This window comes from Mustela nigripes, chromosome 13 (genome assembly GCF_022355385.1).
Source record: "Mustela nigripes isolate SB6536 chromosome 13, MUSNIG.SB6536, whole genome shotgun sequence".
Classification (NCBI taxonomy): Eukaryota; Metazoa; Chordata; class Mammalia; order Carnivora; family Mustelidae; genus Mustela; species Mustela nigripes.
The window spans coordinates 27,269,083-27,286,069 of NC_081569.1; the positions used below are offsets into that span (position 1 = coordinate 27,269,083).

The window sequence follows — 16,987 nt, forward strand, 5'->3', positions numbered from 1 at the left end:
AAGCCTGGTCATGATCCCAGGGTCCTGGGATCAAGCCCCGCATTCGGCTGTCTGCTCAGCAGGGAGCCTGCTTCCTCCTCTCTCTCTCTGCCTCCCTCTCAGCCTACTTGTGATCTCTACCTGTCAAATAAATAAATAAAATCTTTAAAAAAAAAAAAAAAAACTGGAAATGAACTGATTTGCTACCAGAGTGTGGTCCTACCAACACCATGATTTCAACATAGTTCTGGCATCTAGAACTGTCAGAATAATTTTCTGTTTTAAGCCACAGAGTTTAATAGCAATTTGTTACAGTAGCCACAGAAAAATAATAGTAGTCTCACTCAAATATAAATGTAACTTCTATAAGGAGAGAGGCTGCTTATTTTGCTCACTACTATTTCCCAGCTCCTAAAATAATACCTGACATATGGCAGACCCTCAATAAATATTTGTTCAATTAAAGAATAAATGAAGGAAATAAACACCCTCAAAGAAAACCATCTGATTATAGAGTCAACATAATGCCCTTATTCAGACAAAACCATTACTGTTTCTATGAGTACATGTATTAGCTAATATAAAAGCATATAAAAAAACCTAGAAAGTTATACTCAAAACTCTTTAAAAGGGGAAAGAAGAAAAGAATGGAAACTTTTTTTTGAAAGAGAGCAAGCGAAAGAGATGGGGAGGGAGTGGGAGAGGGAGAAAGAGAATCTTAAGCAGGAAAGGAAGGGAGAGTAGGGAAGAGCAAGAATCTTAAGCAGGCTCCATGCCCAGTGTGGAGCCCGACACAGGGCTCCATCTGACGATCAAATCAAAAGTTGGACACTTGACCAACAGAGTTACCCAGGCGCCCCACTGTATAAAGATCATATTCATGCAATAGTTCTATAATTAAAAACTAAAATATTTCCAATTTTCTGATTTCAAAAACCATTCCATTCTCTTCAGTACATTTTTAATACATTCTATCTTTCCTTTAAATGGTTAACTACAATTTTAAAATAACATTAACTTCTATTTTTATGAGAGACTGATATCAGACTACCAATAACGAGAAAAACAAGGGCATTCCTGAATCTAAATAGGCACTGAAGCTGACATTTAAAGATTTTTTGAAATGGAAAAACAGGGGTGCCTGGGTGGCTCAGTCAGTCAAGTGGCTGCCTTCGACTGAGGTCGTGATCCCTGACTCCCAGGATCAAGTCCTGGGATAAAGCCCCGCATCAGGCTACCTGCTCAGTAGGCAGTCTGCTTCTCCCTCTGGTCTCGTCCTCTCTCTCTCAAATAAATAATAAAATCTTTAAATAAATACATAAATAAATAACTAAATGGAAAAACAACAAAGATTTCACATCTTTAAGAGTGTTACATAAACAATAAAAAAGTACAAGGGCCCTCTGTACACTGAATGCTATATCACTTACTTGGCAACTAAGAAAAACCATTTCAGAGAGAAAAGTTGAAAACCAGAGAAAGCAAAATAATCTGTAGGCTTCAGTGACTTATATACAAATGAAATAATAAAGAAAACATATTTCCAACAAAAAGGGAGTATTTTTCTACTAAAGAAAATACCTTTACCTGCAGCATGTAGTTGATCTGCCAAATCATACAACAACTTAAAGTTCTCTCCACTCTTCAAACCCCGACCTCATTGAAGAAGACAAGAAAAATAAATTAATTAATTAATTAAGTAAGTAAACATAAACTCCATTCTATACAGCTTTAGAGATGACTTGTACCAAGCTCCCCCTGGTGCCAGTGATATAGATGTGCAACTGAGAGACGAAATTGTATTATCAAGCTCATGATTTCATTATCCTAATTGGTAGAATGGGAATAATACTTGCAACCTACCTATCTTACATTTGGGGAAAAAAATAAAATCTGTACTCCTCTATAATAAATACTAATAAAATCAATTTTAAGTTTATAACATCTTTTAAAATTAATAAATTATAATATTCCACTTACCACCAGATACTACCACTTTGGCACCAGTTAGCTCTGGTCGATCACTTTTGGTTAATTTCTGGTCAAGCCACTCTGCTATCCCCACTGGGGAAGGACTTGATGCTGCATACATTGATACAGATAACAAAACAATGACCGTGAGTTAAAATTTAATAATAGCATTTTTTTAAAGAAATACATGAAGAATTCCATGAAATTCAAGTTTGTTAGTTACTGTGAATTTTTTGTGCTTCTAAATTCATTCTCTCTGATTTTTGTTAAGAATTGAAGGGATAAGATTCCAGCCTTTACCTCATTAGCTATATGACCTTTGAGAAGTCATTTAATTCTCTAGTCTATCTATAAAACTGGAATAACCCTCTATGAAGTTCAAACACAGTACCGATATATATATATTAAAGAGTAACACCCTCTATACATTTACTATTAATTACATTCTTCCATTATACCGAGTCTCCCAAGTATTATAATATGAAACAGTGAGAAAAAAGTGAAGCAACACCCCTTTGATCTATCAAAGCAACTATAATAGTACCAAAAATGATATGAAAAGGCATGTTATAAATATTTCTTTTTTTTGGAAAGCTTGGAAATATTATTTAGACTGAGCTCTCAGACACTGTTCAAGAAATTTAACCAGAGGCCATACCTTATTCTAATATAATCAATGAACTGAAAAACAAGAAACAAAACAAATTTCAAACAAACACTCACCCTTTTCTGAACTGGCACTACCTCCACTTGTTGCTGCAGCTTCAAAAGATGTTCCTCGGACAGAAAATACCTTCACTTTCTCATCACACTTCACTGTACATAAAGCATTCCCTGAAATACACAATTTATTTTTTTTAAAAATACCCATGAAAGGCAAGTAATCCTTTGAGGTTCAGAATTTACTTCATGAAAACAAGGAAGAAGTAACTATGAACCAGTTGTTTTCTACTAAGTATAGGAAAAGGTACCATAACACTGAGGAAATTCATCAATAGAGATTTGTATAACCTTGGATGTTTTTAAAAGCAGGGCAAGCGCTGACCTGCCTGGAAGCAAGAAACTGGAATAGGTTAGGCAGCCACAATAAGAAGGCATACTTCTTCTAAAAGGAATATAAACAAAAGCTTTCTTCTCCAAAAACACAGTAACTCAAGAATATGAGTTGCAACGACTTAGGAACACAGCTACTAGGCTTATTAAGAGAGGAAAATAAATGACAACATGATAGGGCAGAAGGCACCTGGGTGACTCAGTCAGTTAAGCGTCTGCCTTCCACTCAGCGTCCTGGGATTAAGCCTGGCATCAAGCTACCTGCTCATGGGGAGTTTGCTTCTCTCTCAACCCCTCCCTCTCCCCCTGCTCATGCTTGCACGGGTGCTCTCTCTCTCTCTCTCTCTCAAATAATATCGTTTTTTTTTAAAAGAAAGAAAACACAATAGGGCATAAAGAACAAGAGGTGTTGATACTCCAAGATTTTAAAAGAATTATGGATTAGCAATCACTTAAGAGTGACCTAAACTTGACCAATATTTCCCCCTCAAAAACTACCAAAGATGAAAGATCTAATTTGAGAACTGAGCATTAAACTGAAACACACAACTTTAATCAGAAAGAACAAAGAGTCCACTGCTTTCTCTAGCCCCACTAGAGACTAGTGTGCTTAGCAGAAGAGCAATCAACTAAAGAGAAACTGAAATGAATATCTTAATGCAGATGGAAATGGGAGTAGAAGCAGTGAAGATTAAGAATACTGTTTTTTTTTAAATGGAAAAGCTTTGTTTCTCCAGGTGCCACTTAACAAAATGTATTGAATAGTGAATCTAATTTTTATTGATGACTTGAAAAATCTCATCGCTCTGTAAACTGAATAACCAAGCAGGAAAGAACTGTGCTCTGGATCTATCAAACACAATGTCATGTCATGGTCTAGCAGCAAATCTAGGATTAAGACTTTTCTCAGACATGTTTAAGATGGTCCATTTAAAGCATGACTTGTTTAAAGTACTATCTTCAAATTAATTTCTGCTTTTAAAATTCACAAAAAGTTAACACGTTGATTATTTTCCTTGGCTACTCACCTGCATAAATAGTTCTCACAAATGTGTCAGGAGACTTGATTGCAATGATGTCAGAAATTGGGGCAACATCAAGTTTGGCTGCTATCCTGGGCAAAAGGTTCTAAAAGCAAAAATAGCTTTGAATTACACAATATATACTGATGGATGGCTATCAACTACCAACACTAACATTCTTAAAACGCATACTCTGCAGAAGTTTTAATTCAAAACTTTTATATTTCATATGCATCATGAGACATACTATAATTTCAAGCACAATTTTTTGGATAGTCTTTGAGATTAAATAAGATAATTCCTGTAACTATAATTCCTATAACTACATTAAGAGTTTTATGAGTTTTACAGTAATAAACCATCTTTTTTATTTTTTTTTAAAGATTTTATTTACTTATTTGACAGAAATCACAAGTAAGCAGAGAAGCAGGCAGAGGGAGAGGAGGAAGCAGGCTCCCTGCTGAGCAGAGAGCCCGATGCGGGGCTGGATCCCAGGACCCTGAGATCATGACCTGAGCCGAAGGCAGAGGCCTTAACCCACTGAGCCACCCAGGCACCCCATAAACCATCTTAACTCAGTATGCTGAATTACAAGATATGATATTCACTTTAATGAGTATCACTCACAAAGTGTGACCACCATGGATTACTGAATTTAGGTGAAACAGACAAATATTTAGAAGAGCAATAAAATTCTCAAATACTAAAACAGATATACATGTATATATTTACTTACTGTATATGAAAGAAAAGATTTCAAAGCAGACATTTTCACCTTTTTAAAAACTAAATATTGCATTAAAAAAAATCAAAACTAACCTAAATATCCATCAACAGGGGATAGGTCTATTAATTATAGCTTATCCACATACTGGAATCCTACATAACCATAAAGCAAACAAGAATGAGAAAGGTGAGGAGCAGCCTGAATAATATGTACAGGAGCAACAAAACTAATGTAAATTCTGCAAGTTCTCTAGATGTGCACATAACATCTCTGAAATAGACACATGCACTAACTGCACCCTTACTAGCGGTGATCAATGGGAAAGCCACAATATCCCCAAGTCTCAGTTACTTCATCTCACAAACGACAGAAAGAGAATTCCTGGTTTTAGCTTAAAATTCAAGGACTCTAAGGCTATAAAAAAGAGTTAGTGAAGCCAGAATATCCATTACTTTCTAGTCTCAAAGGTTTCTTTAGATGATAACATCATCTAAGCATAATTTAAAAAGTGAAGTGTTATATTTATTTTTTTTAATTTAAAGATTTATTTATTTGAGAGGGAGTGCTCATGCACGTGCCAACAAGCAGGGGTGGGGGTACAGAGGGAGAAGGAGCAGCAGACCCAAAGCTGAGCAGGGAGCCCAACGTGGAACTCCATCCCAAGACTCGACCCAAGCTGAAGTCAGATGCTTAAGAGCCATCCAGGCACCCCGCGTTGCTTTTATCACACAAATAGATGAATTATACACAGCTGTCTACATAGATCTTATTCCATGGCAGCTACTGAACTTGGTACATGAAACCTAGTGAGAGCAAACTCTCACTATAACAGTATTCAAGTTCCTCTCCTCAATTCCGTCCCCAAATCCTCTTTCTCTAAGAATTCTCCCAAGATTACCTTCTAATTACTCCTTTATTCTGTATCCTCCTGCGTGCATGTACAATTACACTATTTAATTGGCACTACATATAGTTTGTTTTAAAATAACTTTAATATGGGGTGCCTGGGTGGCTCAGTGGATTAAAGCCTCTGGCTTCGGTTCAGGTCATGATCTCAGGGTCTTGGGATAGAGCCCCGTATTGGGCTCTCTGCTCAGCGGGGAGCCTGCTTCCCCCTCTCTCTCTCTGCCTGCCTCTCTGCCTACTTGTGATCTCTGTCTGTAAATTAAAAAAAAAAAAAAAAATTTAATATACATACTTATAATGACCCTCAACTAAACTTAAGCACCCCCAGGGTAGAGATTTTGTGTCTTCCATTCCTCTTGTGTCCTCTATATACTAAGTGGTTTTAAATATACTGATGCTAACTAACAAGTGTTGACAGCCTGAGTCAATATTCCTCATGTTGTATCTACAACAGGAAAGATCTTCTAATTTTCAGTTTATTTTTACCTTATTATACAGCAGTCCTCTTTCAACCACAACAGAAGAACTACTGAAAAGTACCACAGTTTATAAAAACCGCAGTTAGAAAAAAATTAAGATCTCTTAAAAAATAAAGCATTTGGGAAAACAATTAAAATGCCATCAAACATACTTCTAACTTGGTAAATACAAAGTTTAGAGGATACCTACTTTCAAAATAAATCAAATTTGATAGCATTTAAAGCCTGCTTCACTAAGTAACTCTTTTTTTTAAAATCTCCTTCAACTCTTTAGGAAATACCACTGGAATATTGTTACCTGGCTAAAGAAATTCTCTAACAAACATTATGTTATGCAGATTATGTTTCTCTTTATAGTTTTAAACTTTCTAAATTGCTTGAAACTTAGTATCTTTTGTACTTCCATTATCCCATATTTCATTTTAACATATCTTGAAAAAAAAAAGACCATGGTGCTTAAAGTATGTATCTCCAGGTATGATCTTTCATTTGAATGTCCTGAGAGGGTAGATGGTAAACAGATCTCTCTCTCTACACTCTCCAAGCAGGCTTCACCACATTGGTTTCAGAAGAGAGGCACAACTGTCAGAGTGTTTGTTCATACATAAAAAGATGACAGATTTTTAAATTCTAGCATACCAGTATAAAAGTGTGCTATCTCAAAACCATAGTTGGTAAAGGACTATTAAAGAGCAGATTGCTTAGCCTCATCTAATGGATTCTTTCTCATTCCAAACCCATTCAGAGGCTACAGCACAGGCTACTCTTATGTGACCCTTGTTCTCAAAATTTTCATATGCTGGGCGCCTGGGTTAGCTTAGTCAATTAAGTGTCTGCCTTTGGCTCAGGTCATGATCCCAGAGTCCTGGGACGGAGCCCCACATCTGGCTCCCTGCTCAGCAGGGAGTCTGCTTCTCCCTCTCCTCTGCATCTCTCACCCCCCCCCCCCTCTCCCCCCCCCCCCCACTTATGCTCTCTCTCACTCTCTCTCTCCCTCACTCACTCTCTCAAATAAATAAATAAAATCTTTAAAAAAACAACTTTCATATGTTACAACACAGCAATCAAAGTCAGACTATTAAAATCTAGCTACTTAGATGCAACAAACACCCTGTCTGAGTTTAATAATCTCTTTGGAGAACTGTCACCACAAACTCAAGACTCATGAAATTTGTTTAACTCATCTAACACAGAAGCAAAACTCTCAGAGATAGAATGGTGCACAAAGATCTTTCAGTTCGATGCTCATCTGTAACAGAAGTTGGATGTTAATCCTCTGACTTAAATCTTCTCCAGAGTAAGGAAAGACACCCACCCTCCCCCCTTTTTTTTAACATCTCTCTTTGGCAGATCTTGGACATCACTTGGTTAAACTGCATCATTTTACATATAAGAAAAACAGACTTCAGTAAGGTAAAATGACTAGTCTAAGGCCATACAGGTCTGTGGAACTACTTACCAATTACTAAGTTGTACAAAAAACCTAAAAATTTATGATAGTCTACAATGTGACAACCTAATAATAGAAGGATAACTGTTTATTAAACTCATGTGTTTACATTGTTAACGCCTAGAAATTCTGTTAACTTTAAAAGAAAAAATTTAATGAGTTCAAACTGATAATTCTAAAGGTTAAAAACAAACTACAAGCAATTTACATGGGTTATTCTGCAAGTTCTCTAGATGGGTTGCAGTGATTCATGTCTAGAAGCAATACTGCACCACAGATAAATATTCACAAACTACTCATTTTGCACAAAAAGAGATGAAGGTCTTGGAAGCTCACTGTTATTGTCACTCAACATAATTAGTTGATCTAAGAGATTGTATCTTATTCCTCAAACATATTTTTTTTTTTTTTTTAAAGATTTTATTTATTTATTTGACAGAGAGAGTTCACAGTAGACAGATAGGCAGGCAGAGAGAGAGAGAGGGAAGCAGGCTCCCTGCTGAGCAGAGATCCCGATGCGGGACTCGATCCCAGGATACTGAGATCATGACCTGAGCCGAAGGCAGCGGCTTAACCCACTGAGCCACCCAGGCGCCCCCTCAAACATATTTTAAAATCAATTACAACAGAATTATGATAGTAAAAGGAAAAAAGTCAAATCAAGACAGTTCAAAGAAGAAATAAAAACCAGTAACTGTATGAAAAGGTATTTGATCTCATGATCAAAGAAATGCACAATTTAAAAGGATATAGTTTTTCACCCATCATATTGGGGAAAAAGATGTTAAAATGTACAATACCAGGTATTGACAAGTCACCCTCTCATGCGACTCATGGAATGCAACTTGAGACATCCTTTTAAGACAGCAATTTAGCAATACATATCAAAACTTTAAATGTACACCGTCTTTGACCCAACTCTTTCACTTCTAGATATCTAGTCTAAGTAAATACATGTATACAAGGATGTATGTACAGGCACATTTCCTTACAGCAAGGTTTACAAATGCAAAAAATTAGAAACAATCTAACTGTCCAGCCCTGGCTAAATATGGAATATTATGCAGCCATTTAAAAAACGAGAGACATGTTTTATTTTTCAAGACACAGTCTTAAGTAAAAACCATCAGTCACAAAACAATTCATGATATAATATTACATTTTAGGAGTAAAAAAAAATGTGTACAGGTATTATAATTTCAAAATCCATAGCAAGGGGACTAAAATAATATACAACTGTTAACACCTATATTTCTGAAATAGGAAGAGGGAGTTGGGAAGAAAGGGGAACTTTGATATCTTGCTCTGCATACTACTGTACTATATGCATCCTTTCTAATAAAAATGTATTTGTGTACAACCTAATTTATAATCTTTAAAACTAAAAACTGCAACTTATTAAGAATGGGATAGAAGAAAAGGGAATTAGAATACCCGTGGCGGGGCCCCTGGGTGGCTCAGTGGGTTAAAGCCTCTGCCTTCGGCTCAGGTTATGATCCCAGGGTCCTGGGATCGAGCCCTGCATCGGGCTCTCTGCTCAGTGGGGAGCCTGCTTCCTCCTCTCTGTCTGCCTCTCTGCCTACCTGTGATCTCTCTCTGTCAAATAAATAAATAAAATCTTACAAAAAAAAAAAAAGAATACCCATGGCCACAGAGAGAGAAAGAACAACCCAGTGACAAATTCTCTTGGGCCCCCCCTTAGTTTATCTCCCTCTTTTTAAAAATTTCATGCAGATAACTAACCATCTGATGGCACATTCTTTCTTCAGACATATCACAATGCACACGATCAGATTACAGCTTTCTTCATCCTAAGGTTGTTTCTAACTACCACGCAGCCCTTCCAAATTCTCCAAGGAGACAGAATTTGGCCTTTGTAAATATCCATCAGCCACTCAAATAAACCACTGCTTAGGGTGGGTTGTTACTACTACAAATGACATTTACACACAGACAATTCAACATTGTTTTTAAAGAAAAATAATCTTTAAAAAGATCCTAGTTTTCTCCATGACAAAATTTGAACATGTGGAAGTAGCATTCTAATAATTCTGACAAAATCTTGAAAGAACAGATTTGTCTCTGTGACAAAATTTGAAAACATGGAGTTGGAGTTGGCATTTTTAAAGAAATTGTAACAAAGTCTTAAGAGAAAAAATTTTAGCAAAACTACCATATTAATTCAGAAAGCCAGGATTAGCTACCTAAACAGAGTCTGTTGTACATTTTCAGCATAATGAAATCCAACCCCTCCAAGTAATGACATCAGACTCCACATTCTCGATCTTCTCACCTTTCCAAAGGCAGATGCTCCCGCACAGATGTGTGTGTAATTGAACTGCTTCTGAGTTGCCAGAATCAATGGCGTCAGCTCCTCTGAGAATTAAACACATTTGTGAAATACACTTTGTGATATTTTCATATTCTTATATTCAGGCATACTCAGACACTACACTTTTTCCACTGGAAAAGCTCACCTGGAAGGAAGCCTTTGTATGTATCATGCTGAGCCACCAGAACTTTTGCTACACCTGCTACTTTGCAGAGATCTTGTACCACCTGTAATTAAAAGAGTAATTATCCACCTAACAGAAAGATACAAACAGAGCCACCACCACAAAAACCACAGAACATAAAATCTTGATGGCGAACTACAGAAATCATTGCTTTTTAGACTACAGAAATAGTTCTTAACAGAAAAAGAGCAACTTAAGTAAAAACAAAAATTCTTCAACAACAAAAAAAAATCTTAGGCCAATTGATCTTACTACCAATTATCTTAAACAAAAATTCCTGCCTTGAGAAAGAAAAGTATTAATTGATAAGCCAAAATTAGCACAGCTTTCTACTCAAACTTAGTTATAAATTGTGCTTCTTACCTTTCAATTAATTCAAGTATAAATTCATCATTTTAGAAATGGTGAAAATGAGGCAATGGTTAGTTCTCTCTCTCAGACACACAAACAATAACAACACAGCCTATGGGTTTGCTAGAAGCAAAGAATAGGACCTAACCACACTGGTTTACAGGCCTCTGCACTCTATTTGGCAATAATGATTTCTGCTGACTTTAAAATTATTGAATTTAGGCAAGAGAAAAATCTTATATAATGATCCATTGTCAACTTCTGAGTTCTTGCCCAACTACATATATTTAGGTATGAGAAAGCAAAATAATTTTTACATTAATTCCTCATTTCTTCCTGTGTGGAATCAGAATGAAGTTCTGGGAAAATTTTTTGACTACTCAGAATTCTTATATACAGAAGGTAAGTAGAATCCCTTTTAGTCTCTAATTACAGCAAGACTGGCTTTTGCTTTAGAAGGGACATAGCTATCATATTATGGTCCCTGTCTTCTTGTTCACCTCCATGATGATTCGCAGATGAGTAGGCATGAAAAGCTGTGCCTCCTGCCCCCACTCAATGGAAGGTAAGACTGCAACAATATTCACGGTTTCCAAGGTCGCAAAAGTACCTCTGTCAAACCAAGTATTCACTGGCAGACCATCTGGTACTATCAAAACTGTCTTTTTTACCTGAAAAAACTTCTGACACTACACAGAAAAATCACTTACTGCTTACAATAAATAACTACAAAAAAAAAAAAAAAAAACCAGTATAAAACTGAAATTTGCCTAAGCTATTAACTGTTTCTTTACACAAGTACTATTTTTCTTTCAGATAAGACTGACAAAACGAGATCGTAACTAAAGAGAAAATGATTTCTGCTTTGGTTATTCTCAAAAGAGTGTGAATAAAACAGCATTTCAAGTCCCCAGCTGCACACTTGGCAGCTCCTGCACGGTACAGGAGGGAACTGGTAGCTCAACTTAACTGGAGCATGATTTCAACTACACTGCAGCCCAGGAGTACAGATCCTGCAAACCATATTCTAGCATCCTTCTAGAGAGTTAGTTCACAAAGCCATTATCTCATTGCAACAACAACAACAAAACGAAGGATACCTTTTACTAAGAGCTATAGTTTGAAAAGCATAGTACTTAACATTTGAAGTCTTATACCAATTAAAAATTAAAATCCATGATACTCCAGATTTACCACTTTCAGGAATTAAAAGCAATTAGCTAGTATATTCATCAATACAAAAAAGGGATCGGCTATTAACCTCTAAGGAGACTCAAATATTATCATTCTATTTGGTACCTGATGGCACACGATGGTGCCAGTGGAACTAAATCAAGTATTTTAACTCATTTCAAAAGACAAAATGCTTAGTGAGCAAACCTTTTAGTTCCTTTTTCACATGTAGTAATGACTATGACATTGGCCATTTAATGAGGATTAGAGCCCAGTTTGGGTTATAGTCCTCAGCATAATTCTCTGTTGCCATCTTTCCCTGTCTCTTGATGGAGATTATATTTGCTATGGCTGACCTTAAAGATTTCTCACCTTGTCACATTTGGTTCCAGCTACTAAGCAAGACACTTCACCTCCAACACGTTTGGCTGCAGTGATGGTATTTAATGTAATGGGTGCTAGGGTATCATTTGCATGCTCGGCTATTACCAGGGTACTTTGAAATCGTAGCAATGAGGCCTAAAAGAGAAAAAAAAAAGGTGGAACAGAATATTATAATACAAATAGGTTTTTAAAACCCTAATTGTTAAGCATGTGTGCTTTTAAAAAAAATGCACACAACACTCAGTTCTATAAATGTATTCATAAAGTACTTGCTCAATGGCAAAAATAAACTATTTGTGTCTATTATTCTATTACTAATATTCTAATATTAAAATAATACAAATATTACTAATAATATTATTCGCACTAATAATAAAAAGTGCGAATTTATATTCTATTAGAAAAATTTAATTATTTCAAAACAAATTTCCCATTGATCTATGTTTCTGAATATTATGTGTCCAATGAGAAACTGCCAACTGCATCTAAATTTAAAATTCCTAAGTCGAGAGGTGCCTCGGTGGCTCAGTTGGTTAAGCATCCAACTCTTGATTTGAGCTCAGGTCATAATCTCAGCGCCGTAAGATGGAGACCCACGGCAGACCCTGCCCTGGGTTTGGAGTCTGCTTAAGATTCTCTCACTTCCTCTCCCTCATCCCCTCATCCCCACCCCAACTCAGGCACATGTGCTTTCTCTCAAATAAATAAATAAATAAATGTAAAATCCCCCCCCCCGCTTTTTTAAAAGATTTTATGTATTTATTTGACAGATAGAGATCACAAGTAGGCAGAGAGGCAGGCAGAGAGAGAGAGGAAGGGAAGCAGGCTCCCCGCCAAGCAGAGAGCCCGACGATCCCAGGACCCCAGAATCATGACCTGAGACGAAGGCAGAGGCTTTAACCCACTGAGCCACCCAGGTATCCCAATAGATGTAAAATTCTTAAGTAGAACACATTAACTATCAAACTCAGAATCAAACTATTACTAGTTATATCCGCTTGTACCACAACTGCTAAAGATACAGTATATCCAGAAATAATGGGTTTGAAACCAATTACTAAAGTTGATTTTATTGCTTTCAGGCAAAATGCATTCAATACCCAAATAACTGATAATGTAAATCTGTCTTTAAAACACAGTATCACACAGTTATTTTGGTGGGCTTCCAACTGTTTAAAACATGCTTCTAAATTCAAAAAAGAAGCTTGCAGACCATATCTTGAAACCAACCAGTATCCACCTGTATCTACTGTGGACTATCAAGAGACCATCAATAGCTCACAGTCATCTGGAATAATTTCCAACACCAGGAACACAAAGATGAACAAGAATGGTCACTGTACTCAAGGACTTTAAGGGAAATATGACTTGTTTTCATACAATTATGAGAACAGTCTTTCAATCAATGAAGAGATCCAAAAGGCTGGAGGTTGCAGATCATGAAATATAGAATCAAGAGGAAGAAACGAAGAAATTTAGGTGTTCTTGTCATATGAAAACATGAGGAAGGCTACCACAGATGTGACAAAATAAGAAAACTCTGGAACTATCCTTATGAAAAATCACAATGAGAAATGAGAAAAGGAGGTGCTGATGATCAAACGGCATGGTTGTATGGCTTAATTCAGCAATAATCTTTGATCTGGAGCTGGAGTGAGGAAAGCATGGTACAAAATTTACACCAGAACTGGAAATTTACAAAGGAGGGAATGAATGAAAGGCAGGCAGGCATGGGACTCTAATGCTCATTACACAACTAAATTTACAAAATACATTTACTATACTGTAAATACCAATTGCTATATTTTAATATTCTTTATGTTTTTATTGCTATTAAGTATATGAGCATACCAGTTTAACCAGTTCTGTAATCATTTGGGTAATTAGTAATTTTTTATTATTGTTTATAAAGATTTTCTCATGTATTGATTTGAGAGAGTGAGAAAGCACAAGCAGGGGGAGCAGCAGAGAGAGAGAGAGAGAGAGAGAGAGAGGGAGGAAGGAAGCAGACCCCCTGCTGAGCAGGGAGCCCAACATGAGGCTGGATCCCAGGACCCTGGGATCATGACCTGAGCCGAAAGCAGATGCTTAACTGACTGAGCCACCCAGGTGCCCCTGTAATTTTATTATCATAAACAATGCAGGGGCATCTGGCTGGCTCAGTCAGCGGAGCATCCAACTCTTTATCTCAGGGTTATAGTTTTGAGCCCCACACTGGGTGTAGAGATTACTTTAAAAAATAATAAAATGCATAAAAATCAAACAATCCAGAGAAAACCATCCTTATAGCTGAATCTTTGTACTCACCCTCAACAAAACAGAGTTTGTTTTTGTGTAGAAAGACCCTTCTGACTGGAACCTGGCCAGACCTTAGCTGCTCTGCTTCCAAAGCCAGATTCTCTGCAACCTTTAATCAGTTATAGAGACCCTCTTCCCCTAAGCTGTCTACCTGTACCAGTTCATCCTCAACCTTCTCCTCAGTCCTCTAAATCACCTCTTTCCTTGAGGAACCAATCCCAGAGCTGGGGCCCAGAAACTCTAGGGATATGCCAGTGGAAGGAATAGTTGCATTATGTATCATGGATGGCATTTCTTGTCTTTTTCTTCCCTTTCTGCTTACTCAAAGGAAGCAAGGAAAGAGGGGAAATGAGACTTATGTTGTTGCCAGATCAAGTACCTGCTTGTATAACTTATTCTTTTTTACAATTAAAAAAACTTGTCTTCTTACAGGAGGTGGTTAAAGTAAGGTTAGAAATCTTTATGCATATCTTATGCTTCTTTCTTATGACAAATTCCTAGAAGTGTTAAATCAAAAGGAAGGCACACTTTTAAATTTTTTAAATTTTTAAATACTGACTGACACAAACTGTTCCCCAGAAAATTGTAGCAATTCACAACAGTTCACAATTCTTGGAATGGAATAAAAGTTCTTAGAAGGCAAATACCATGCCTATTCAAAGAACCTAGTACAATTTTTTTTAATCTACATCTGTAGAAATATATAGCATTTTCTCTATTTTAATCAGATGATCACAGTTACCTTGCAAAGAACTCTAATTAGGACTCAGGCTCATAATTTATTATTTAAATCACATTTCATAAGAATTGCCAGTAACAAACTCCTTATTACCAATATATGTCAGATACCATATTTTGATTATGTTTCATTCATCATTTACTATAAAAATTATGAGATTTCCATCATCATTTCAAGAATAAATCCAAGATTTGGTGGCAGAAAGCCCATACTTGCCATAAATTATAGTTTCAGCATAAGATAAATTAGGCAGTTCTCCCAAGGAATCATCAAGCTTTTTAAACTTCTGGGGGAACACTGTATATTCTTTTTAAAAGAGTATTCAAAATTGTAAAAGTAAACAACAACAAAAGAACATACAAAAGAACCCACTCAGTTATCTACCTGATCAATATTTACTAATTATTGTTACATCATTCGGGCACTCTATATTACTTTATCACTTGACTCCTTATAGTTTTTAACACTAAGTTTCCTTCTAACTTAGTGTTTTCTACCTTCTATTCCTCAGATACAACCTGAAGAGAAGCTACAGCACCTAAACATGGTTATGTGGCTTAATTCAGCAGTAATAGTTATGTGTAGCAGGAGAAACTAGTCTGTAGCCTTTAAAATGTTATGCCTCAATATAGGGCCCAGTTTCTTTATCTGCAAATTGAGGGTGGTTAGCTAGCTCTGAGGAATTCAAACTACACTCCATATAAGACTAAGGGTGTCAGGGAGACATACCTCAGGAACCACTACATAGGATAAAGTGAAAACCAGGCAAGCAGGGTTGCCAGAATGACTCCCCAGCTCTGCTTTAACCAAATTAACTAAACCAAAATATACAGACATTGAGAGAGAGTCGACCATGGAAACACATGGGGGTTAGGGCACTGACCCTTGATGCAGTCAAAAATCTACATTAACTTTTGACTCCCCCAAAACTAATACCATACTGTTGACCAGAAGCCTTCCCAATAACAAGTCAATTAATACATTATTTTGTATGTTACATATATTATTATATACCATATTCTTTTTTTTAATAAACATATATTTTTCCCCCAGGGGTACAGGTCTCTGAATCACCAGGTTTACACACTTCACAGCACTCACCATAGCACATACCCTCCCCAATGTCCATAACCCCACCCCCCTCTCCCGACTCCCCTCCCCCCAGCAACCCTCAGTTTGTTTTGTCAGATTAAGAGTCACTAATGGTTTGTCTCCCTCCCAATCCCATCTTGTTTCATTTAATCTTCTCCTACCCCCTATACCCCCATGTTGCATCTCCACTTCCTCATATCAGGGAAATCATATGATAGTTGTCTTTCTCCGACTGACTTATTTCACTAAGCATGATGCCCTCTAGTTCCATCCACATCGTCACAAATGGCAAGATTTCATTTCTTTTGATGGCTGCATAGTATATACCATATTCTTAAAGTAAGCCAGAGAAAAGAAAATATTGAGAAAATCATTAGAAGATAAAATGTATTTACTGTACTGCACTCTATTTATCAAAAAAAAAAAAAAATTCACATACAAGTGAACCAATGCAGTTCAAATCCATGTTGTTCAAGAGCCAACTGTATATCTTACTTAAAGTTTACAACTCTCTGATGTAGGTATTATTATTAACTTAACTTTTTACAGATGAGGAAACTGGAGCTTAGGGTCTACATAGCTAGGAAGCAGAGCCTGTTTAAAAGTGTAAGCAGGGGGCGCCTGGGTGGCTCAGTGGGTTAAGCCGCTGCCTTCGGCTCAGGTCATGATCTCAGGGACCTGGGATCGAGTCCCGCATCGGGCTCTCTGCTCAGCAGGGAGCCTGCTTCCTCCTCTCTCTCTCTGCCTGCCTCTCTGCCTACTTGTAATCTCTCTGTCAATAAATAAATAAAATCTTAAAAAATATATATATTTAAAAGTGTAAGCAGTCAGGGGCACCTGGGTGGCT

The 16,987-nt window shown here is 36.8% G+C and overlaps 1 protein-coding gene across 1 annotated transcript in view; it reads right to left on the reverse strand.

The window, feature by feature from the left end:
- The window catches only part of ETFA (electron transfer flavoprotein subunit alpha), an 81,978-nt gene that overhangs the window by 50,392 nt on the left and 14,599 nt on the right, over positions 1 to 16,987 (reverse strand). The window contains exons 2-8 of the mRNA XM_059371763.1: positions 12,000 to 12,146; positions 10,065 to 10,146; positions 9,881 to 9,963; positions 4,032 to 4,131; positions 2,674 to 2,784; positions 1,960 to 2,061; positions 1,567 to 1,635 (exon numbers count right to left, since the gene is read on the reverse strand). Coding sequence (XP_059227746.1) covers positions 1,567 to 1,635; positions 1,960 to 2,061; positions 2,674 to 2,784; positions 4,032 to 4,131; positions 9,881 to 9,963; positions 10,065 to 10,146; positions 12,000 to 12,146 — 694 coding nt within the window. The remainder of the gene's footprint in view (positions 1 to 1,566; positions 1,636 to 1,959; positions 2,062 to 2,673; positions 2,785 to 4,031; positions 4,132 to 9,880; positions 9,964 to 10,064; positions 10,147 to 11,999; positions 12,147 to 16,987) is intronic.